This window comes from Paramisgurnus dabryanus, chromosome 9, assembly GCF_030506205.2.
Source record: "Paramisgurnus dabryanus chromosome 9, PD_genome_1.1, whole genome shotgun sequence".
Lineage (NCBI taxonomy): Eukaryota > Metazoa > Chordata > Actinopteri > Cypriniformes > Cobitidae > Paramisgurnus > Paramisgurnus dabryanus.
The window spans coordinates 12,444,295-12,466,674 of record NC_133345.1 but is presented as its reverse complement, the minus strand read 5'-3'; the positions used below and the strand labels follow the sequence as shown (position 1 = coordinate 12,466,674).

Below are 22,380 nucleotides of genomic sequence, written 5' to 3'. Positions count from 1 at the left end.
AGAAAACTTTGCTTGTGTATTGGCTCATGTGTCAATGTGTAAATCGATTCAATTCAGGTAGATGGGTTGACTTCTCAAGTAATGCCTGGACAGCCCAATTTGATCTCTCTGATCACCTCCGAACAAACCTTCATGTCACACATCTACACACAAAACACACATACACATGAATAGATCAAGGAAGTCTAACATTGTCCTGACCTGACAGATTTTTAAGACCGTATTGATTGCCTCATTCCAGCCACTCCACACAGCCCACCTGGGATCAACTTTAATCTATTCTTGGGACCTTATGAGCTTCAATTGGTTATTCTAGACTACCTGTTTGCAGTGAGCACAGTAATGATCCTTTTAAGACATTCAGCACTTTTAGAGAAGTAACGCACACACAACGTGAAGCATGCTTATTTGCATGATATGAATATGGTTCCCTCTAAGGTATTGGAGATGACTCGCTCATATTTTATAGGACTTATTTCCTGACTGTCATTGATGTGGCGTAATGGATGAGAGGAAAAAAAGATTTCGCAGAGAACTGCTTGCCAATTTAAAAATAAGCAGATTGTTTCCTCCGATTAAGTTTGCTGTGTTACAAATGTTCATTTTACCAATCAGTTTAGTTAGTTGGATATACAAGTATGTAGAAACAAAGTCTCTAAAAGGAATATATAATTTAAAAAATAAGAATTCTGTTGTGTCTTAGGTTGATGACAAAATTGATTACGTGGAGGGTAAATTGTATTTTAGAGCAATAACACAAAGCTATTTAGTTGTAGAGATGACATTTATGGTGCTTTTTGTTCCTTTTGCATACACTGTCAGTAAAAATTGTCAAAAATTGGCAGAACCCTTTAAATATGTACCATTTAGGTACAGATACATTTGGTACTAATATGCACCTCTGACAAACTCTTTAGGCGCAAAGGTGTACTTTTTGGAGAAGTGACAGCTAGCCATAACCTTTTTTTCTGACTGTAGATGAAATAAAATGTATATCATGCCATTTTAATCTTTTAGAAGCCTTTCGCTTAGCTCCAGGATGAAGCGCGTGTCAGTGCTCATTGCTCAGCAATCCATCATCACGTGATGAGACCGTTCATTCATTATTACAGAAGCATGGCTTAATTCTAATCCCGATGGCGTTTTAATCACTCTACTCTCAAATAATCACAAATTCCAAGCGAAACTGAAGCACCCTCGGTAACATTTTCCACTTTGACTTACTGCGTTTCTCCCTTACTCCCTTCCTCTAAATTTAAGAAATCAATGCAATTGATCTTAATTAAAATTAAGATAATTTTCTGTCTGTTAACAATCAAATTGGCTAATAAGACTTCTATAATTATTTGCTCTCATTTTAGATTTTAGCAACAAATGCCGTATTGATGTGAATAATGTGTTGACCCCCGCGCTTTCGGAACCCCCGAATCACCTTCATAACAGCCACCTCCTCTTGTTTCCCCCTCCCGCCTGCATAATTCGCATGTGTACAGGAAAATTACAGATATTCCTTGTGCAGACATTAAAGTCCTTGGCATCTCCGAAAAGAGAGCGAGCAGAAAAATGCGCGCGTCAGGACAGAGCGCGCGCTGCACTGAGCGATGATTGGAGAGGTCCTTTCCGCGCGCATTCACAGAATGAATCCACATGGATTTTAATCGATTAATTCAGCAGATGAAGCCAGGAACCATTTATAAAAATGTCCAATTCGTCTACATTTAATTTTATGAAGAGAATGGTGACATTACATAGATGTATATGGAAGAGTGCAGTAACACCTGCTTTCTGAAGCGCATGCCATATTTTCTGATTGCCATACTGAATTGGATACGGCACTTAATGCGGTGTTTACCCGCTATTAACTACAATGGCGGAGCTGGAAGTTTCGAAAAATATCACTTTTGAGAAGGGTAAGTCACCTGTTTTGCTACTGTAATATCTCTCACATAATTGCTTTTATTTTTTTCCCGTCTGTCATCATTGCGCGTTACTGTGTAAGTGTGCATGTCCTTGTTTTTATTATTGTCAATTTCAGAGCGATATTTGCTTAGCATATGACAGTTAATTAAGTCAAAACAATGAAATGCTAGATTAATTCTTGTATCCAACATTTGCACGTGAGTGATGTTGTTAGTCTGTTTTATTATTGCGCTGTGTTTCGGTTTGCTCATTCATGACTTTACTGAAGTACTGTGGGTCAGCGGGTGCTGTCCATGGTGCTACATCGGAATGCAATTTCACTCAGTGGGAGGGGGACGAGAAGCTGCGCTCCAAAACACTCATGTACAGACTGTGGCTAATTGAATGCTTGACAGCTATTCAGCTTCCCAACCGTGAATCTTAATTTTTTCTAATTGAGATAATGATTTTTATGTTACTAATTATATTAGAAATGTCCTATACAACCGTGTTTCATTTGCATTCTGCGAACAATACAACAATCAAACAAGGTGTTTTACTCTTTGCCATATTAGGGTGGGGTTAGTTGCTGTTATTGGTTCAAGTAAATGTCATTGGTTTGCTTTCACATGTCCCACATCATCATTAATTTGATCATTTTTATTTCTGTTCCACAGATATCTTCTACCTTAGGGACTACATTTTTATCTGTATACTGTCTGCTATAAAAATACTCCCCACACACCAATAATGAAAGCTCTTTCTTTAGCTTTAAGTCCTTTATGGATAATATGCCATGTCAACAGGTTCATCTGTACCTTTAGTTAAGTTTACGTGGGGGTTTGTGTCTGATACAGTTTAGAGCAGTGGTCACCAATCCTGGTCCTGGAGGGCCGGTGTCTCTGCAGAGTTTAGCTCCAACCCTAATCAAACACACCTGAAGCAGCTAATTAAGGTGCTTCAGGTGTGTTTTATTAGGGTTGGAGCTAAACTCTGCAGAGACACCGGCCCTCCAGGACCAGGATTGGTGACCACTGGTTTAGAGCTTTCTAGCCAAGATGACATGGGTCCCATATATTTATTAAAAATGGGCCTTTCTGGTCAGATAATGATGATTTACTCCACAATGTTGGAAGTACTCATATGCATCCCTTTCCTTTTTAGTTCCTATTTCATTTTTAGTTTTTCCTCTGTGGGTATTTTGATCAATTTAATTTTTAAGTTGTTAGAGACAAACTTAATTGGCCATTAACTTGGCCCTTTGATATAAATTAAAGATTTTTGGGAGTAGTTTGGTAACCTATATTAGTAAGCACAATTTTGTAAACATGAATTTTCATTTTAATATTCAGTAGCCATAGGCTTTTACAACTGCCCACTCTTTATCATCTAATAGGCCTCAGTGGCACAACAAACATTATTATAGCCAAACTGGAAACGCATTTCCATCCAATGTGTCTCTATAGCGATCCTTTATGAAGTGAAGGAGATTAGACCAATCACAGGAAAACCCATGTCTGTTTGGGGAGATACCAGTATCAGCTCTGCTCCATCCTTGTTCTGGGTGAAGGAAAATGGCAAAGGGGAGGGGCTTTCCCAACTTGCCAAATACCTTCCTGAACATCTTCCTCAACGCCTGCCTGCCTAACAGTGCATCTTTGATGTCAATACTGGGGAATGCTGTCAGAACAGCAGTCATGAATACATTAAAATTCTGCACAGTTATTTTTGCTCTGATGGATTTTGGGAGCTCAGTGGGGTTCTTGTTGAAAGTGGTGATGCAGTATGAGTGAAAGCAGTAATAGCATCATTTTTTCTAATTAAGATAGAGAGGATGTAATAAGGGGTTATTTTCTGTGTTTAGATCCTCAATTTGGTGCTTGACTGTTGGGGGTTTCTATTCTCTCAAGGAAGCTCAGCAAAAACACCATGTCGGATATTATGATGTTCATCAGGGTGCAATGGCTGGATTTTTTCTTAGTTACAGCGTTTCTGAATTCCACAAAATACCCAAATAATTAACAGAATGAGAAGGAAAGCAATTGTACACTCTTTAAAATAAAGGTCCTACGGAAGTTTATTTTCACAGCGATGTAATGGATAAACCATTTTTTGCTCTCCAAAGAACCATTTAGTTAAAGGTGCATTGTGGGACTTTAGAAGGATCTCTTGACAGAAATGCAATATATAATATTGCTGTGTTCATTATAAGAAATCCATTTCTGTCATTTTTTTTTTATTCATGTGCCCTCATTAGGCCTGTCGCAATTGTTACTTTATCCACTTATTGCACGATTAATAAACATGACCTTGCTGCCTCTGTTTTTTCGGTCTGAGGTCTGTCTTGGAGGAGTGGCACAAGAAGCTCACACATGCTCGCGTTTGTGCATATGTGCACGCGCACACACACACACACACACACACAGATTGGACATTGACAGGTTAAAGGGAAACTCCACTTTTTTTGAAAATAGGCTCATTTTCCAGATCCCCTAGCATTAAACATTTGATTTTTACCGTTTTGGAATCCATTCAGCTGATCTTCAGGTCTAGTGTACCACTTTTAGCATAACTTAGCATAATCCATTGAATCTGTTTAGACCATTAGCATTGCGCTCAAAAATAACCAAAGAGTTTCAATATTTTTCCTATTTAAAACTTGACTCTTCTATAGTAACATCGTGTACTAAGACTTACGGAAAATCAAAAGTTGTGATTTTCTAGGCCGATATTACTAGGAACTATACTCTCATTCAAGCGTAATAATCAAAGACTTTGCTGCCATACCATGGCTGCAGCAGCGCCGAGAAAATAGCCCCCTGCTATTGAAAGTTACCAAGGGGACTATTTTCGGGCGCTGCGTAATAAATAAGAAAATTATAGAAACTATTTGGTTATTTTTGAGTGCGATGCTAATGGTCTAATCAGATTCAATAAATTGTGCTAAGCTATGCTAAAAGTGGTACCGCCAGACCGGGAGATCGGCTGAATCTAACTATAATCAATATGGTCTTAAAATGACAATATTGATTATCGCTATTAATTCTAGTGCAATTAATTGACTTATAAAAAGTAGCTATCGTGACAAGCAGAGCCCTCATAATCTTGAACCAAATCTGAAAAACGCCCTTTTGTGGCGATCTTCACTGATAACGTCAGCCTGATGGCTTGGACAGAGCATCGGTTAACCCCCTTCAACTATCAGTCTGATGCTTAAGCTTTCCTGTAGCTAAACCCTTATAGCATGGAAGTGCTATAACACTGATATTATGTGTTTGATTCCATAAAAATGCACATTCCTATAAAATCCTCAAAAAACATCAGCGCAGTGCAGTAAATGCTTAAATGTATTAGATTAGATTCAATGTTATTGTCATTGTGCAGAATACAAGCAGTGCAAATAGCAATATGTACATAAGTGAATACAAATATAGGAAAACATCCAATAAGATCTTATGGAGTAAAGTATAATGTATGAAAAGAGACCGGCTCATGCCAATGTTGTGAGTACATGGTGAAGAAGTATAAAAAGACCAGAACATGCAATAACATAAGGTGCAACAAAGAAGCACAAAGTCTAAATGTCAGTTTGTCAGTGCATATATGCATTAAGCACATTGCTGTTAATGGCATTTAACATGTTAAATTAACCTGATGTTTGAATTTATATGTTAAGACAAGCATACTAATTTGCATAGCAAGCCCAGCACATTTAGCTATTCCAGTATAGAGCAGTGCACGGTCAATTTGTTGTTTTCCCCTAAGAATATCTATGTAGTCAGGAGAGCTTAAATGCCACATTGCAAGCCTACTGCCTCTGAGATGGACAACTCTCTCCATCTGACCAGCGGTCAGAACCCACAGGTCAAGAAGCAGCGCAATGGACTAATACAATTTCATGTCTGAATGAATTCTTCACTAGCGTGTATAGCGGCGCATAAGAGAAGGATAAGAGTGAGAGAAAACGAGGACAGCGAAAACTCTAAGATGTGAAGACGACGTGAAAAAATGCATTCATATTGCATCTTCTGAGAATAAATGATTTATAGTAGAAGTTCAGCTGATTTCATGAGGAGCAGAAGAGTTTTAATAAGTTAGTGGCTTCCCATGCACTTCCACTCTCAAACAACATAAAACAATTCACTGCATAGGACCTCGGAGAGATCCACCCACCTTGCTAGTTAAATCCCTGCTATTAGATTTTACAAAGAGCTTACTAAAGATTACTACTAAATATTTATCCACAACCCTTGCTTAAGAGATCACTGGATGCATTGACTTCTTGTGTGAAGGAACACAACGCTGTTATAATGTATAATGTATTTCTGTAGCTCAGTGGTGGACCATTATGTAAACAGCTCAAAAGGTTGTGGGTTCAATCCAAGGGGACACTCTCATACTGATAAAATGTTGTAATGCTCTGTAAATTGCTTTGGATAAAAGCTTTTGTCAAATGCATAAATAAAAATTTTATGTACTTCACCTGTGACCATTACAGCCCATTCTTTGTATAAAATGTCATTAAGATTATCTGCTTTGTCTGTATTACCGCTTACTTTGACCCTCCAGGACACATCTGTTCAAAGCCCCACATTTGTCCACAACAATGCACAAGTTATTCTGTGTAAATCCCTTTTCGGTTTTGCTTTCGACAGTCAAAAAGGTTCAAAGGCTGTTTGTGAATAGCTGGTGTGATAGATGTTGGATGACCAAAGAAAGGGTGGAGTGGTGGGTAAAGACGTGGGCGTCCGTAGTGGACCCTCGGAGAGGGAAGACGGCTCACAGTCTCGAGGGAAGTGAGCAAGCAAGAGTTCATGAGCGGATGGTTTTGTGGTGTTTTGCGTTTTGATGGCTTGTCGGGACATTTCTCCGTGACGTTACAACGATCTGCCATGGCCAATGTGGCATCTCTCTTGGCCCGGAGGTTTTACCATGTTGGAGGCAGTGTAGCAATGCCGCAAAAGTGTCGTTTGGCTCATATAGGTGAGAATAGAGCAGATTTCTTGCTAATTTTCTTGCTTTTCATTTTAAGTGTTTGTGTGCACTCTTCAGCCAGAGATCTTACAATCAATTGGCTTTATTGCTCTGTTTTATTTAATGGCGTTCAACTAAAAGCATCATCTTATTCCCTGACCTAAATTTAACTTGTCTTTTCATTAAACTGACATCTGTGTGCTGCTGTTTGTACCATTACATTGCATCAGATATGAGACCCAGTTGGAAAAATAAAAATAATGGATATTCTGCCTGTTATCACGTCTCAGAAATTCAAACAGGAAGACAGGAATGCAAAGACTGAGAGAGGGTGCTGGTTTGATTGCATCTGTGCATTATGCTTTCTTTACCTGACTGAATATTTGTTGTTAAATATAAACAGATGGTTACCAACACAAACCACAGTGCTTTGTCTATTTTAAGCCTGAGAGAGGTCTCAATCTGTGATGAGAGGGAGAACAGATTAATTGGAATGCCAAGGTATTCCTATAACTTTCTCTTTAAACAGCACATTTCTTCCTGCTTTTTTGGTGAGCACCCGCTTGTGTCTGTCTTGTTGTCTTGTTGTTTTTTGTAATGAAGAATTTGATGCATGAAAAAAAGAGTAAGTTGGATTTGAAGTGCAGGTGAGTGTAGCAGCACTGGGTCAGGTTTTTATCAAATGTTTGACTCAACAATGAGAGCATGAACAGGCATGATTATATTGCTGGGTATTTATAGCACAGGCTGTGCACATACACAGTCTAATCTGGTTTATTGTTGTGTGTTTGACATGTTCCTGATCCCGATTCTCTGTTTTACATTGCTGTAAGGCTCTGTGAACATTATGACAGTGATGATAAACCATCTCAGTGACTTGGCTGTGATACAGACCTCTTTGTGGAGAACCTTTTATCCTCTTATGCTAAGAAAAGCAGCTTCAGCCAACGATGATGTTTATTGTTAAAATGGTTCTTCTTCAGGGCCCAGAGTAAAAGTTATTTTTATTGTACAGCTGTTAACATGACAGGCACTAGTTTAAGCCTAGTGCTATGTTAAAGGGATAGTTCACCCCAAACTGAAAATTCTGTGTGCTTACCATCATTTATTAAAATATTTTTCATTAAAAACTCATAAATGTTTAGATGAACATGAGGGTGAGTAAATGAATTTTCAGTTTTAGGTGAACTGTCCCTTTAACTAAAAACATCTTGCACTGACATATCTTTAAAATATATAACTGCTAAAGTTTTGTCTCTTGATGCACACCAGTAATGAAAAAAAAAAACATAAATATCTGAAGATAACTAAGGCCTGGTCCTGGCTTAAAGGATTAGTCAAATGTCTTTAAAAAAAATCCAGATAATTTACTCACCACCATGTCAATGAAAATGTTGATGTCTTTCTTTGTTCAGTCGAGAAAAAATTATGTTTTTTGAGGAAAACATTCCAGGATTTTTCTCATTTTAATGGACTTTAATGGACCCCAACACTCAACAGTTTTAATGCAGTTTAAAATTGCAGTTTCAAAGGGCTCTAAACGATCTCAAACGAGGCATAAGGGTCTTATCTAGCGAAACGAAAACGAATAATAACCACAACTTCTCATCTTACTCTGGTCCTGTGATGCGCCAGGGTGACCTCACATAATTGCGTAATGACGTCGAAAGGTCACGTGTTACATATGTGAAACAAACATTTGCGGACCATTTTAAACAATAAACTGACACAAAGGCATTAATAAGTATTATTCAACATTCAACAACGTTGGAACGGTCCTCTTTCATCACATTTGTAAACACTGGGGCGTAGTTTTGCGTATGTCATCAGTGACCTCTTGACGTGATGACATATTACGTGAGGTCGCGCTGGCGTGTCACAGGACAGGAGGAAGTCTTGCCAAAAATGACAATCGTTTCGCTAGATAAGCCCCTTATGGCTTGTTAGGGATCCTTTGAAACTGCAATTTTTAACTGCATTAAAACTGTTAAGTGTTGGGGTCCATTAAAGTCCATTAAAATGAGAAAAATCCTGGAATGTTTTCCTCAAAAAACATAATTTCTTCTCGACTGAACAAAGAAAGACATCAACATTTTGGATTACATGGTGGTGAGTAAATAAATTATCTGGATTTTTTAAGATAATGGACTAATCCTTTAATAGAAACCCTGTCTGGGAAACATGTCCTTAAAATCAAAGATTTAAATGTATTTAATGTTGATGAACGACAATTCTTTCTTAATACCATTAAAAAAACCTTAAAACAAATTTTTACAGTTAAATTTGACTGTAATGTTTCTTACATTTGGATGTTTTTTTTTGCTTTTGGCTGCCAGTATTGCTCTGCACTGATCGTATTATGAACCCTTATTTAACTTTTCAGACTAACACAGCATGGTCTGTACTACAGGGCAGATCAGTTGTGGAACCTGTACGCAGGTGTCTAACTGCATAATGCATGTATCGTCCTATGTTTTGTGTTCCTGCTCTGATGGTTCTGAACACACAGTGCTTTGTGATTTAGGCATCAGAGAGCCTGAGCTTCTATGACCCAATTATTCAGTGTTTGATATCGGCCTGTACTTCTCACCAACCCGCTTTGATCTGCTCTCTTCTTCAGCCGCCCGTCTGATGAGCACATTTAGTTCCTGTGTCTCCATAATATCTAGAAAGACAGTCTCTCCCCACCCCCTGCTCTTTTTATCCCTTTCATTCAATCTTTCCAGGGTCAAAAGCGGCAGTAATTTTGTTCATAAATTACATTTATTCGATCTCTGAATTCTACTTCTGGTTGCTCTCTTGGCTTCTGACACTGTGGTAAGCTGCAGTTCTGTCTAAATCTGTCTGGCCCACAGACATAAGTCGGGATTTTCTCGTTCACTAGCTTTGATTAAACAATCAGGTAGACTGCATCATGAAATGGGGCATAAAAAATAAACTGGGCATAATGACAAAAATAAAGATGTGCTTGCTTCACAGTTCTTAAGATGCAAACTAGCAGCCTGATCTCATGAGAATAATTTTGCGAGTTGGCAAATTTTTATGAATTGATGCAAAGTCTTACAAAAATGTACGGTTAAAGTCCGATGTTTAATGTGTTCTCAGTTTGTCACACCACAGAAAAATTAATTATCAAAATCTTGGAAAAATAGACAGCATTCTCTGCTCTCAAATGTTGGAAGCATGTCCACTGTCGGCCCTGAAACCACACTCACTCCCGGGAAAGATTTTTCGACTTTCAACCTAAATGAATGCTCAAGATTGTGTTAGGGGCGGGACCCAGTGTGTCATTGAGCCACAGTTTTAGGCCTGCCCATATAACCCTGAACTCAGAAATGGAAAATTCTTTAACGATTTAACTCCATAATTCAGTAAGTTCATAAGTTCATAGTCTTTGTAATGTTTCAGCAATGCATTTCTAAGATTTATAATGTGTTTAGAAACAGTTCTCTGAAATGACTTTACACAGACCAATGTATGAGAATTGATATATGAATTAGCCACCATAGATATATACACTAGATGTCGCCTTGGGGTTCTAAGCATGCGTCAAAACCGCCATCATCTTAGAACAGGGGTCTTGTCATAGGAAGTAGCTAGGTAACGCTGCTATCTCTGCCTGTACTTCGAATTCATGGAAGATGCCGGACTTTTGTGCTGCGTACGAATGTTAGGCCTTCTAGCACTATGCATTATAGTTAGAAAAAGTAAATTTTCATAAAATCAAAACTTTAATTTTTTTCTGGACTCAATGCTAAATACATGTCTGACTGTTGAAACGAACCAAAAGAAAACCAAGAAAATAGCGTTCATGACGATTTATGGTGATTTTATTTCTGTTACACCATTGCCTACAATGACGCTGATGCGGGGTTCCCCTGTTTCAAGATGGTGGCTCTAGTTGACGCATTCGGTCCAATGAACTGCTGCAGCCAAGGTGACATCTATGGTATGGTGTACATATCTATGGTAAAATACATACAAATTGCCATGAGATTGCGTTGAAACTGCTGACATTTTTATAAAAGACCAAAAAAGTGCAGATGGGGGTGGTAATATCTGTGGGTTATTTATTTAAAAGTGCAACAGCTGATTTCCATAATGACCAACGCAATCTAAGAGCAGCGCAAATTAGTTCAGGGTGGTGCAAATAAGCAGAGAGGTGCGCTTTTTTCAGCATTTCTGCACCATGGACATCACAGCTAACGAAGCCATAGGACACTGAAAAGCAGGGGCATAGCACAAGGTCCCAGGCCCTATGCATAGGCAGTCCTGATGGCCCCCCTCATTTTTCCATTTTAGTTTTCTAATCACTACATGAACAAACTGTATGATAACCAAACAAGACATATAATAAAAACATATTTTATTTTGCTGAATGAACAAGACATTACATTTTTACATTACTTATTATTATGCTTTATTACTTCAAGGCATAAATCTTAAATATGCCATTTTAGTTTTGTACATAAACAAAAAGCTGCATTAAAAAAAGACAAATAAAGCGTGTGTCACTAGTCATTTTTATCTGGAGAAAAAAGGCAAAACAATACAAATGCTATTGCTTACATGCTAAAGCTTCCTCAAATGTAGGCTATAGCTTACTGAAGTTTATTCCCTAGTAAATGCCCACTGGCGTGTCAACTAACATAACATAACATAACTAACATAAACATAACATAAACAAAATGTGTGTGCAGATGGACTTAACCATTTGGCGCATTAGCAAGGGGTGGGACTGACTTTAGATAGATTTTACTAATACAAAATGTAGTCAGTCAAACAGTTATTCAGCCAATACACCAATACACTAACTTTACATTTCATCTGACATTCCTTATGAAATTTAATAAGTAAAATAAAATATATTCCAAACTTTTCAAGGGCCCTCTCTTCCCTTGGGGCCCAGTACTGGTTTTACCCCCAGTCCGACGCCCCTGCTGAAAAGTGAGGGTTTACAATAAGTTTTGAAACACTTGGCACTGTGTGACTTTTCCTAGTGACTCCTCTTTTATTTCCTCCAGCAAATAAAAAAAATGGCTTGGCAAAAAATATTTTTGAATAATATGTTCCTTTTGCATCCCAAATAAACTGTTACATGTTACAAAATCCTCTGCCTTGCACCACGAGCTCTCTGATGCCACTTCAGGCATTTCAAGCGCAAAATGATTTAAGATATGCTTTTTTCAGTGTAAAATAACGACACAAAAACCATTATTATTACAAGCGCAAACATAAGTAAATTGCGTTGCATGAATCAATTAAAAAATCTCTCCCATAAATTTTGCGTCTGAAAGGGAAACTCCTAGAAAAGAATATGCAATATGGTCAGTAGCAAAAATAACTAGACCACACATTTTCAGCGCTAATTTTCCACTGCATGTCTTTAGTGAATCCTGTCAGTCGTTAATTAAAGCTGTAGTCTACAATGTTGAAAATCGGTCGAGAAAGCCTGAGACGGTTGGGAAGTTTAAAAAAACTCATCCCGCCCCTCCACACGCACTCCCACCGGAAACGACCTGAACAAGGTCACTCAGTCAAGCTGTGATCACCGGTAGTAAACATCGGAACAGAGATTTACCGAGATTTAGCTGAAAGCCTTGAACACATAAAGCCTTGAAGGAATGAACACTTACAATTAATAATAATAATAATAATTCATTACATTTATATAGCGCTTTTCTCAGTACTCAAACCGATTTACATATGAATGGGGGAATCTCCTCGACCACCACCAATGTGCAGCATCCACCTGGATGATGCGACGGCAGCCATATTGCGCCAAAACGCCCACCACACACCAGCTTATTAGTGGAGAGGAGACCGAGTGATATAGCCAATTAGTAGATATGACTGAATGAAGTCATTTACTTTCACAACAACGTTTGGCATACGTTTCCCCTCCTGAGCCTCATTTACCCTTTTCAAAAGTGCTACCTAGCGCACATTAATTGCACAATAATTATTAGTTACTATTGCTAAGGTTTTGAGTAAATGTTATAGCAGCACACAGCGCATCCTGTTCAAATTCCGCTCGGCTCGATAAGAAACCCGCTAGCCCTATTGAAATATATTCAAGCACTTCAAGAAATATAATTACTTTGACCCGTGATAGGCGATGCTAAACGGCTAACAGTCCAATGCCGACCGGCAGCATGAGCATGTTGTCAGACTGATATAAAGATATTTATGTAACACCTCACACCATAAAAGTATAAATAAATGCTTAAGTTACCTGCTCAACAAAAAGTCATCCATGTCAGCGTCGGTTTTCAGTCCCAAATCTTCCTTAAGCTTCCTACAACGGTAGATGGTGGACCCTATATTAATTCGACTTTGAGTCCGGCGTTATTCACATTTTTTTATCTCTGCTCTTTCCTCTACAGACTTTCTCTTTCTTCCAACCTTTACTGTAGGGGCCGCTTGCTGCTGTCGGTTTGTTTTTTCTCCATTTATGAGCTGTTGCCACTTTGCTAGCTACCATACACTGTCAGAAATTTCATGTCGCAGCAGGGGGGCGGGGCGGAGCGCAAGGTGGAGTTTCAAGTGGAGCGGGGATTGGATGAGAGCAGTTGACCAATGTAAGCCGTCCGGCCGGACAGCTTACATTGGTAAACTTCTCTGCCGCTGTACACCCAATAGAGTGAATAGATTTTTTTCATTCTTTTTTCTCTTCATATTGTTAGGATTTTACTGTAGAACCGTAACCAGCATCTAAACGAGGTTATTAATAAAAAACAATCTTTGAAATCGTAGACCATAGCTTTAACGCCAAAATTATAGGTTTGCGCTGGCGCAAGCTGTTAGTATGTTTATATATTTTTATAAAATTTTACATTTTAATTGTTAAATTGTTTTAATTCTCATATATTAATTCTATATATTCAGAGTAAAGACAGAGCAACTATCTACATCTATTGAGAATGTGCTATAGGAGAAATTCTGCACCGGAGTGAAATTAATTCTGTCACTTTAACTTATCATTATCAGGTCATGAAATGGCAGGGGAGGCTGGAGGTAAGGGGCTCGTCTCAATCCTCATCCTCGAGAGTTCTCACCTCTCTCTGCAGCCTAATGAACACTCTGCCCTCCCTCTCTTTATTCCCTCGAGTGCCGCGCCGAATCCCCACAGTGAGGAGAGCGGTAATCGGGCGTGAAGGTTTACTCAACACAAGACTAATTTGTTTCAAATGAGCTGGGGAGACTCAGGGTAATAATAACAGTAATAGGAGTCCAACAGTAGGGCAAGAGACGAAGAGATTGAGGAGACATGGCGAGAGAGAGAGACTGTTCATTAGTTTTGACCACTAATTAAAATGGATTTCTTAATTTGGAGATGTAATTGATGATCCCCAATTGGAGAGCATGCACTTGTACATGGCCTTTAAACCTCCGGGGGTGTTTCCCCAAACCCATTCGTTTGGTCATCGGAAGTACCAATTAAAGTGTTTTGGCATTCAAGTAGAGACTGCATGTCCCGCTGTGTGCATGGATGCTGAGTGCCCTTGTGCAAGTTGTTGTGCCCTTTGATTTGTTGTTTCAGTGTCTTTAAAATTCAAGTCACAGCTGTTTGGATCGATGGGACCCACTGAGTCCTTAACAAAAGGACACAGTTCTCCACATGCTTTTAATGCACTTCGTATGGAAAGTTAGAGGTCAAACTGAAGCAACATGTTTTCATTTCCTCTACAGAGTTCCTCTGTTTCTGAAATAAAAGTGTGATATAAAGTGTGTTATTTAAAATAAATCACAGTGAGCCACAAACCATTTATCAAAATTACAGCTTGCATGTTGATGGTACTGCAGTCGGGAGACATTCAGATCCATGATGTCAAAACACCAAGAGACGCTGATCACAAAAGCAAAACTTTTCTGCATAAATGTTTGCTAAAAGGTACACACTGTCTGGCTCTGGATGAACTTGCAAACTTTCTTCTATAACATAGCGAGTACATCTGCATAAACAGCTGCACAAGTGTCTTTGAGAGAGTATCTCTGCACACCTGTCACGCACGCGCACACGCACACGCACACGCACACGCACACACACACACACACACACACACACACACACACACACACACACACACACACACACACACACACACACACACACACGACCCTGCAGCCAAGATTCTCTTGATTCTGGTTGTTAATATCCACCTGTTTATTGACGTAAATGTGGGCGCCGCCATCTTTGAGCTTTCCGGTTTATGACTACCGGTGAGCCACTAAAGCTAATGATAGTTATTGTGAAGGACACAAGTGTGCCGTTTTGACTGTCTGTTTAATGTTTATTATGAAATTCAAGAAGACCGACATAATTTGTGCAGTTAGGGGTTTCCATAATAGCTGATACAAACACAGTAAATCTCTACAAAACATTTGTTTTAACCCCATCCTGCTACTATATATTATTACAAAAATGCGATTACAGTACAGAATATATACAACATAATCTGCTTAGTTAATGTTTATAATAGTTTGTAATGTGTTTGTGCGTACTTTTGTTATGTTTAAAATCAAAAAGCAAATACTAAAAAGTATTAAGCTAATAATTTCATAAGCTAATGTCTCCACCTGCGTAACGCCCCATTCAGACAGCCAACGACAAGCAGTAGCAGAGCGACGCGATCTCATTCATTTCAATGGAAACCTGGCGACTTCCGGCGACACGAGCGAAAGTGACCGTTGGCGACCGTATGGGCGTGTCCAGCGATGCGAGAAAGTTAAGAAAAGTTTAACTTTATGCAAATGTCAAGCGACTTTCGGGAGCGACTACCAATGAGAACAAAGCAGTGGAGTTTACGTCATCCTTCTCTCGTCAGTTACTGGCTTGGATGGTACTCATTTGTTTATGACAAGCAGATTTAGAAACGCCTCACTGAAAGAGACGAGCGACACACAGCGATAACGTCGCTGGCTGTCTGAACGAGGGGTAAGAAGTGATATGTAATAATATTTTCATAAAAAGAAAACAATACTCAATAAATGGAGTAGTTTAATATGTTTATTAGGGTTTGTTCAAATAACTTACAATGTGGTGAATGATAAAAATACTGCTGTCTGTGTCAGACCGCGAGAACTCCATAAAAAAATTGCCTTTTACAAAAAAACTCACACCAGAGGGTGTCGACTGACTTTCCCATTGTAAAGATACCGGTATGTCTCTGCTTTTATAGTTGCGCATTAAAGACCCGTCACCTCCGATCAACAACACGAAATGATTGAATACATCTTCATATATCAAGTCACTTCTTAATTTCATTGTCACACTGGTTCATACATGGCAGGTGTAGTAAATATTAACTGTTTAAATCATGTTTTATGCGTGCTCCCACCACGCCCCTCTACCGGCTGGCTATTAAAACGGAAGTCTCGGACCGGAGAGGAAATATGTCACATCACTTACTTCCACGTTTGAGAAACAGGTGGATAGTATACGCTTGATGTTAGTATGTCACATTAATAGACATATGCGTAAAAACACAATACTGGTCCAAAATCACAAGCCTGCCTTTCAGTTGAAATATATGGGTCAAAACAAAGTGAGGATGAGAGGAGCACAAACTAATGCAGGGTTAATTGCAGTTAATTAAAGTTCAGGTGGTTCAGGCGTGTAACAGCAACAACCCAGTTGTGTCAGATAAATATATATAAACTGCAGCTTTAACATAAATTTTAAGATTCCCCCTCCTGCATAGGAATCTCTCCAAAAGGTGTCTGGAACGGCAATGTAATGATGCCACACAGCTTTCGGTAAAGCCTATCATCGAGAGTGCCCCATGCCCCCCTCAATTCCCTTAAAGATAAAAGTAGTGGTTGTTGCTGCTTATCTCTTCGTTGCAAAATGTGCTTTCAAACTTCAGTTGAAACTCATCTAAATCCTGCTGGAAGGCAAGACGTGGATTGACCCTGCAGTGGAGAGAAAACATAAGAGCAGGTTTATTTATGAACAGTGTGCTTCAGAAGAAAAATACAGCCATTGCTTTCATAAGAATGAAAATCAATAATGCCTTCGTCCACAGGAAGAATCACTGACAGGCTTCAGCTTGAAAGAGTTTATAGAGAGAAATATGAGAAACTGCAACGTTATTACCTGTGTGAATCTTTATGCTATTGCTAGATGCTGTTTGGCACTTTTCTCAAGAAGTTTCTCTGTTGTTTCAGCTGAGAAACAATAATAAGTAAAAAAGGTTTAAAATCCAATATCTGGACAAGACTTCAGAAAAACATTAGGGATGTATGAAAAAGATTTAAGCTTTGAAAGCTATAGTAGACCAGGCACCTAATAAGACCAGAGAGTCTGTTTTTCTTCCTAACAGTATCTTAATGTGCTTTGGATGGTGACCCGAATCTTTCATAATAACAAGAAGCACTTTTGTAATGAACTGTGCACAAAAACTTTCTCAGTTTTTGCCCCTTGTGTTTTTATTCACTTTTTTGTGTCATAACCCCTTATAAAAGCAACAGTTTCAATGATGAGCTTCACACCACAAACAAAAATCTATCTGGGTGCAAACCAATACCGAAGCTAAGTGTCAGGAGAGGAGGACGAAGAAACTGTTATGGAGGAATAGAAAGCATTGTCTTTCATGGTTATGTCAAATCTAATTGGATTGTGGTTTGTGTCCCAATCTGTGAAGTGCAGATAGTGAAAGTGGGCCAGAGATTTGGTCGGGACCAAAGAGGGATGCCATTTCTCTTTCTCATTTTGGATAATTCAGTGGAGAGAATGTATGGTGGCAGAGAGGAATATTCTGGATCCTTTATAGATCTGGATCAGGGTACAACATGGTCTTTACATGTATGGCCATCATAATCTGGGTCATATTTACAAGCTTCATTGTTTTTACCCATAGACCCATTGCTAACATGGGCTGTCAGAAGTAAGTATTTTAGCACACAAACCTGGCGTTTGTCCTTTGTGAATTGGAGCATAATGAGTTTCACTTTATTTCTGGATTGCATTTTTCGCCTTTTGGTCCTTCAATTAATTTCAGGACTGTTAATTCCACTTCATCCTCACAGATGATGAGAGCTGAATTTGTGCACAGGGTCTAAGCCTGCTTTCATTACGTTTTACTAATCATCTAGTAGACAAGCGTGTGTCGATCGTTTCTGTGTATGCATCTATGTGTTGACATCTGTCCCGAAGAGTAAGATTGAATTTAAATCCTTTGGAATTGTCCTGTCCATTATGTTAACTCCTACTCCAGCTGATCCATATCCATCCCAGTATTCCTGCCCACAAGCGTTTTGTTCCACAAGAAGTGCAATACTTTGTAATGTTATGCAAGCGCCGGTGTTGAAGAGAGTTTATGCAAATGTATGCTGTTCATATGATTAGTGTGTGCTTCATAGAGGATGTTTTCTGAGCTTGCATAGAGATGCTTGTCGAGTACCTTCTCATGACACGATTAACCCTGGTATATTTTTAAAGAGACTCAGGTTATGTTTACACGACAATGTTGTTGTCAAAATGACCTAGGGATGGGCGATATGGCCTAAAATCCATATTGCGTTATACATTGCAGCCTCTTGCGATAGCGATATGTATTGCGATATAATAATTTCAATAGACTCATTTCAGAACAGGTTATATAGACCCTTAGAAAAGCCAAACTGCTAAAAAAGTAAGTAAAAGTAAACCGTTATGGCCAGATTAGTCTTGTTACCTCTCTTAGCTGGAACTTTTGCCTGACACACTCTACAGCAGGGGTGTCCAGACTTTTTTGTGTGGTGATCTACTTTTAAAATGATAAAGCCGACAAGATCTATCTGCTAAAAAACACAGTTAATTATTTTTATAACACTAAACACTTTAAATGCTTGTAAGGACTATACTGCATATATATACTGCATGTTTCACAATTACTAGACCATAATGCCAATTTCCTGCGTGGAGCAGCAGTTAACTTATGTGCGATCTACCAGAATTGCCGTATTGGACACCCTTGCTCTACAGAGTATATTTTCCAGCTGCTTGTTGGACGGCTTAAATCCAAATAATGTTGCATCTGTCTTTTTCACGAGTTCCTCTGTTTCGCTGACGCTTTCATCCATGTTTATTCGGCTGCAGCTCGTGGCTCTAAAGTTCGCGGGTAGATTGTGTCATCAACACGCATTATCGCGATAGTGCAATAGATTTAAAATCTCTATCGTATGCCAATTTTCTATCGTTTATATTGCATATTGTTTATATTGCCCATCCCTAAAATGACCTCATTCATGTAAAATCACTAAAACGAATAAAACACTGTATTATGCACACCAAGCCAGTAGACATCACACAATGTCAGAAAGCTTAATACACATGTGCATGACATCACCATTTTCACAAATTTGCATTTTTGTTGTTTACAAATAGACAATAACGGTCAAAGAGTACATAAGAGTATAAAACTGTACTTTGAAACGAAAAAGTTGTCAGTTTTTTTTAAAGAAAAGGCCCCTCGAGCTAAAGAACAATAATCTCTATATGGCTTCAGAAGATCTGAAATGTAGCACATAAGCTGTATCAACTTCTTTAATGGTATATTTTTAACATCAGTGGGTATTGTCTGCTTTGATTTTATGGAACTAAACATCTGCTAAACATCTGAAAGTATACAGTAGTTTCCCATACACTCAAATGTTTCATTAGGTCTACAGAGGGTCTTCAAGCTTAATCTGCCTTTATTCTCCAAAGGAGAAAAAACGAGCCAACGCAAACACTGCATCTGTATCTCCGTCTCTTTCTTCTACGGCTCTTTTTTCTGCAGGGTGCCAGCTTCTGCAAAAGTTTTATTTGGAGAGCTTCAGATCTGTCAGCGTATTCGAAGCCGATTGGTCCCAAAAGCCCTGAAGGACATAAAGTTGCCATCTTACTCAGTTAAGATGAGCAGGGTTGCAGACAAGCCCTGCTGTGTTGCATCAGTAGATCTAGTGGTAGACTTCTCATAGGCCTCATACAGCCTGAAGAAGGGTTTTCGAACCTACAGTGCTACCGTAGGTTACCTGTTTCACCGTGTTTTCTCCTTCCTGGTTGTAATTTCGCCTATTTTTCAGTTCTACATTCTCCATAACTGCTGTACACATGCATGTCAGAATTAAAATGGCATCTGTTCTCATGCAGTCTAATTTATCAACCAGTTATCATCAACTCTTCCAACCTGTTAAATGTTTTAGTGACAGAATCCATTTTTATGTAAATGTACATGTACAGCTAGCTTTTGACCATCAATTCAGTGAACGTATATGTGTTTGTTTTGTGTTCTCCGCAGTTGAGCGATGCATGAGTGTTATGCAGTCCGGGACTCAGATGGTGAAACTAAAGACTGGTTCTAAAAGTCTAGTTCGACTCTTCTATCTGGATGAACACCGGTCGTGCATCCGCTGGAGACCATCTCGCAAGAGCGAGAAAGCCAAGAGTAAGTCACATGCATTCAGATACAGAGGGTGGACAAAATAATGTGAAACATTAGGAGAATAGCTAATACCCATTAATGTATTTATGTGTTTATCCACCATTTGTCTTCAATACAGCTGCAGACCTTCTCACAGTAGATTTATGCAACTTTTGAACAGTGTTTAGTCTAATGTTGTATCAGACCATCTAAGGAACCTGCTTCTCACTCTTCTCATAACTATGGAGGTTGTTGATCTTGAAACACCACCAGTCGGGCTGTTAAGATTACAGATGCTTCTGCTTAAACAGTTCCATGATTTAGCCCCTTTTGAAAGTTAGCAATTTCATCAATTTCTTGTAGTAACCACGGCTGAACACAACTTGTTCCCGTATAAATACCACTCAGTGTGAAAAGTCGTGCACTACATACAAGGCACTCTTCCACAACTTATAAAACCTGGAAGTATTAGGGCAAGCAGCTGTATGTCCGTGTAAGTTTTGAGGATAGCGCTGTATCTGATCTCTATCAAAAGTCTTTCACAAAAAGGGAATTATCTCAGTTTTTTGCTTGAAATTTGGTGTTTTTGAAGAAACCCATATTTGAGAGGTGATAAAAAGAGAACTAATAATAGGATGAAACAGGGTTTTTTGTTTGTTTGAAAGCAGATGGTTTGTTCTTTCATTTGATTCATTGTATGTTTATATATTTTAAGATTTTATATATTAACATCTCTGGAAGATATTAAACTTTTGTGAAAATCATGAAAAATGCTGCCGCTGGCTGGCACCTTAAAAAAAAAACGCTGATGGGGAAAGAGTTAATAGGAAGCACCTTTTTGTGTTGTTTTATGTATTTGTTTCTCATCTTTTTTGCCGTCTTTTAATCCATTGTCGCTTGGGTTTGGGGTTAGATTGTGGATTTGCTTTAGGATGTCATTTAATAGGTTTCTTTATGTTTTTGTCTATTTTTAAACTATGGTCGCTTGTAGTTGGGGTTAGAATTGGGGTTTGGGTTAGGATGTCATTTTATGTAACAAAAAGTAGTTCTAACCCCAAATTCAAGTGATAATGGTAAAAAAACAGAACAAAATTAGAAACCAGTATATTAAATGGCGTATCATATGCACACAAAATTGGAAATTGGAACTTTCACACTGTGTGCTATTTATCACAAGAATGGGCTGATGTTAATATAAGCATACAATCTTTCTAAAGATTAAAAAAAGCATTTCATCCCTCCGCAGTGACTTCTGGGGCGTAAAGTGGTTTCAGCGCGCAAGTCTGTACTCGATGCATCCTCGATATCAAGAACACATTCGGGTATTTTCATGCTTCCTCTGTACTTGCGTTCTTGAGAATTGGAATTGAGATTCGACTGTTGATGACGTAGAGCGAGAACACGAGGATGCAAGATTGCTGAAGAACGCATATTGATAAACAGCCAGAGGCTCCGCATTAACACTAATAATGCTGTAAATAACATTTAATCTCTTGTAAAAAACAATCTATTGGCTTCACAAGACATCAGTATGTTACCTGGAGCCGTGGGGGTTTTGTTTTGTATTGGATATATCTGAAAGTGCAGGTACCCCTTGACTTGAATTATATGAATCACAGACCACTGCAGTTTATGCAAAATATCTACTTTATCGTTCTACTAAAGAAAAAATGTCACCAACATATCGGATGGCCTGTGGGTGAGTAAATAAACAACAAATTTTCATTTTTGGGTGAACCATCCCTTTAAATGATAAGGAAGTTAGCTAGACTCCAACTTTAGTCAGCAGAATTAGCAGCACCACTCAAAAACAACAACAACAGAAAGAATTGTAATCATTGTGTATTATACAAACATTCTTCTTTCATTGTGCAAGATCCTCTTTGTCAATTCTCTGATGTCTCTTTCTTGTTCTCCCTCTCTTATCCTCTCCTTTAATCCCTTTGTATTACTTATTTCCTTCTGCTTGCCTGTTAAAGCAGTCGTGTAAATTTTGACATGTCGTTTGTCTGAGCGCAGCTCTTCTCTCTTACATAAGAGCTGCGTATGAATCATAGGCCGGGGGCTTCCGGAAACACACCACTATCTCACTAACTGTGTCTGTGCTTTGGCTTCTTTG

The 22,380-nt window shown here is 38.7% G+C and overlaps 1 protein-coding gene across 1 annotated transcript in view; it reads left to right on the top strand.

The window, feature by feature from the left end:
* Nucleotides 1–1,547: 1,547 nt before the first annotated feature.
* Nucleotides 1,548–22,380, top strand: part of plch1 (phospholipase C, eta 1) — a 68,551-nt gene continuing 47,718 nt past the window's right edge. Inside the window, exons 1-2 of the mRNA XM_065282975.2 lie at nucleotides 1,548–1,910; nucleotides 20,139–20,285. Coding sequence (XP_065139047.1) covers nucleotides 1,868–1,910; nucleotides 20,139–20,285 — 190 coding nt within the window. The 5' untranslated portion in view covers nucleotides 1,548–1,867. The remainder of the gene's footprint in view (nucleotides 1,911–20,138; nucleotides 20,286–22,380) is intronic.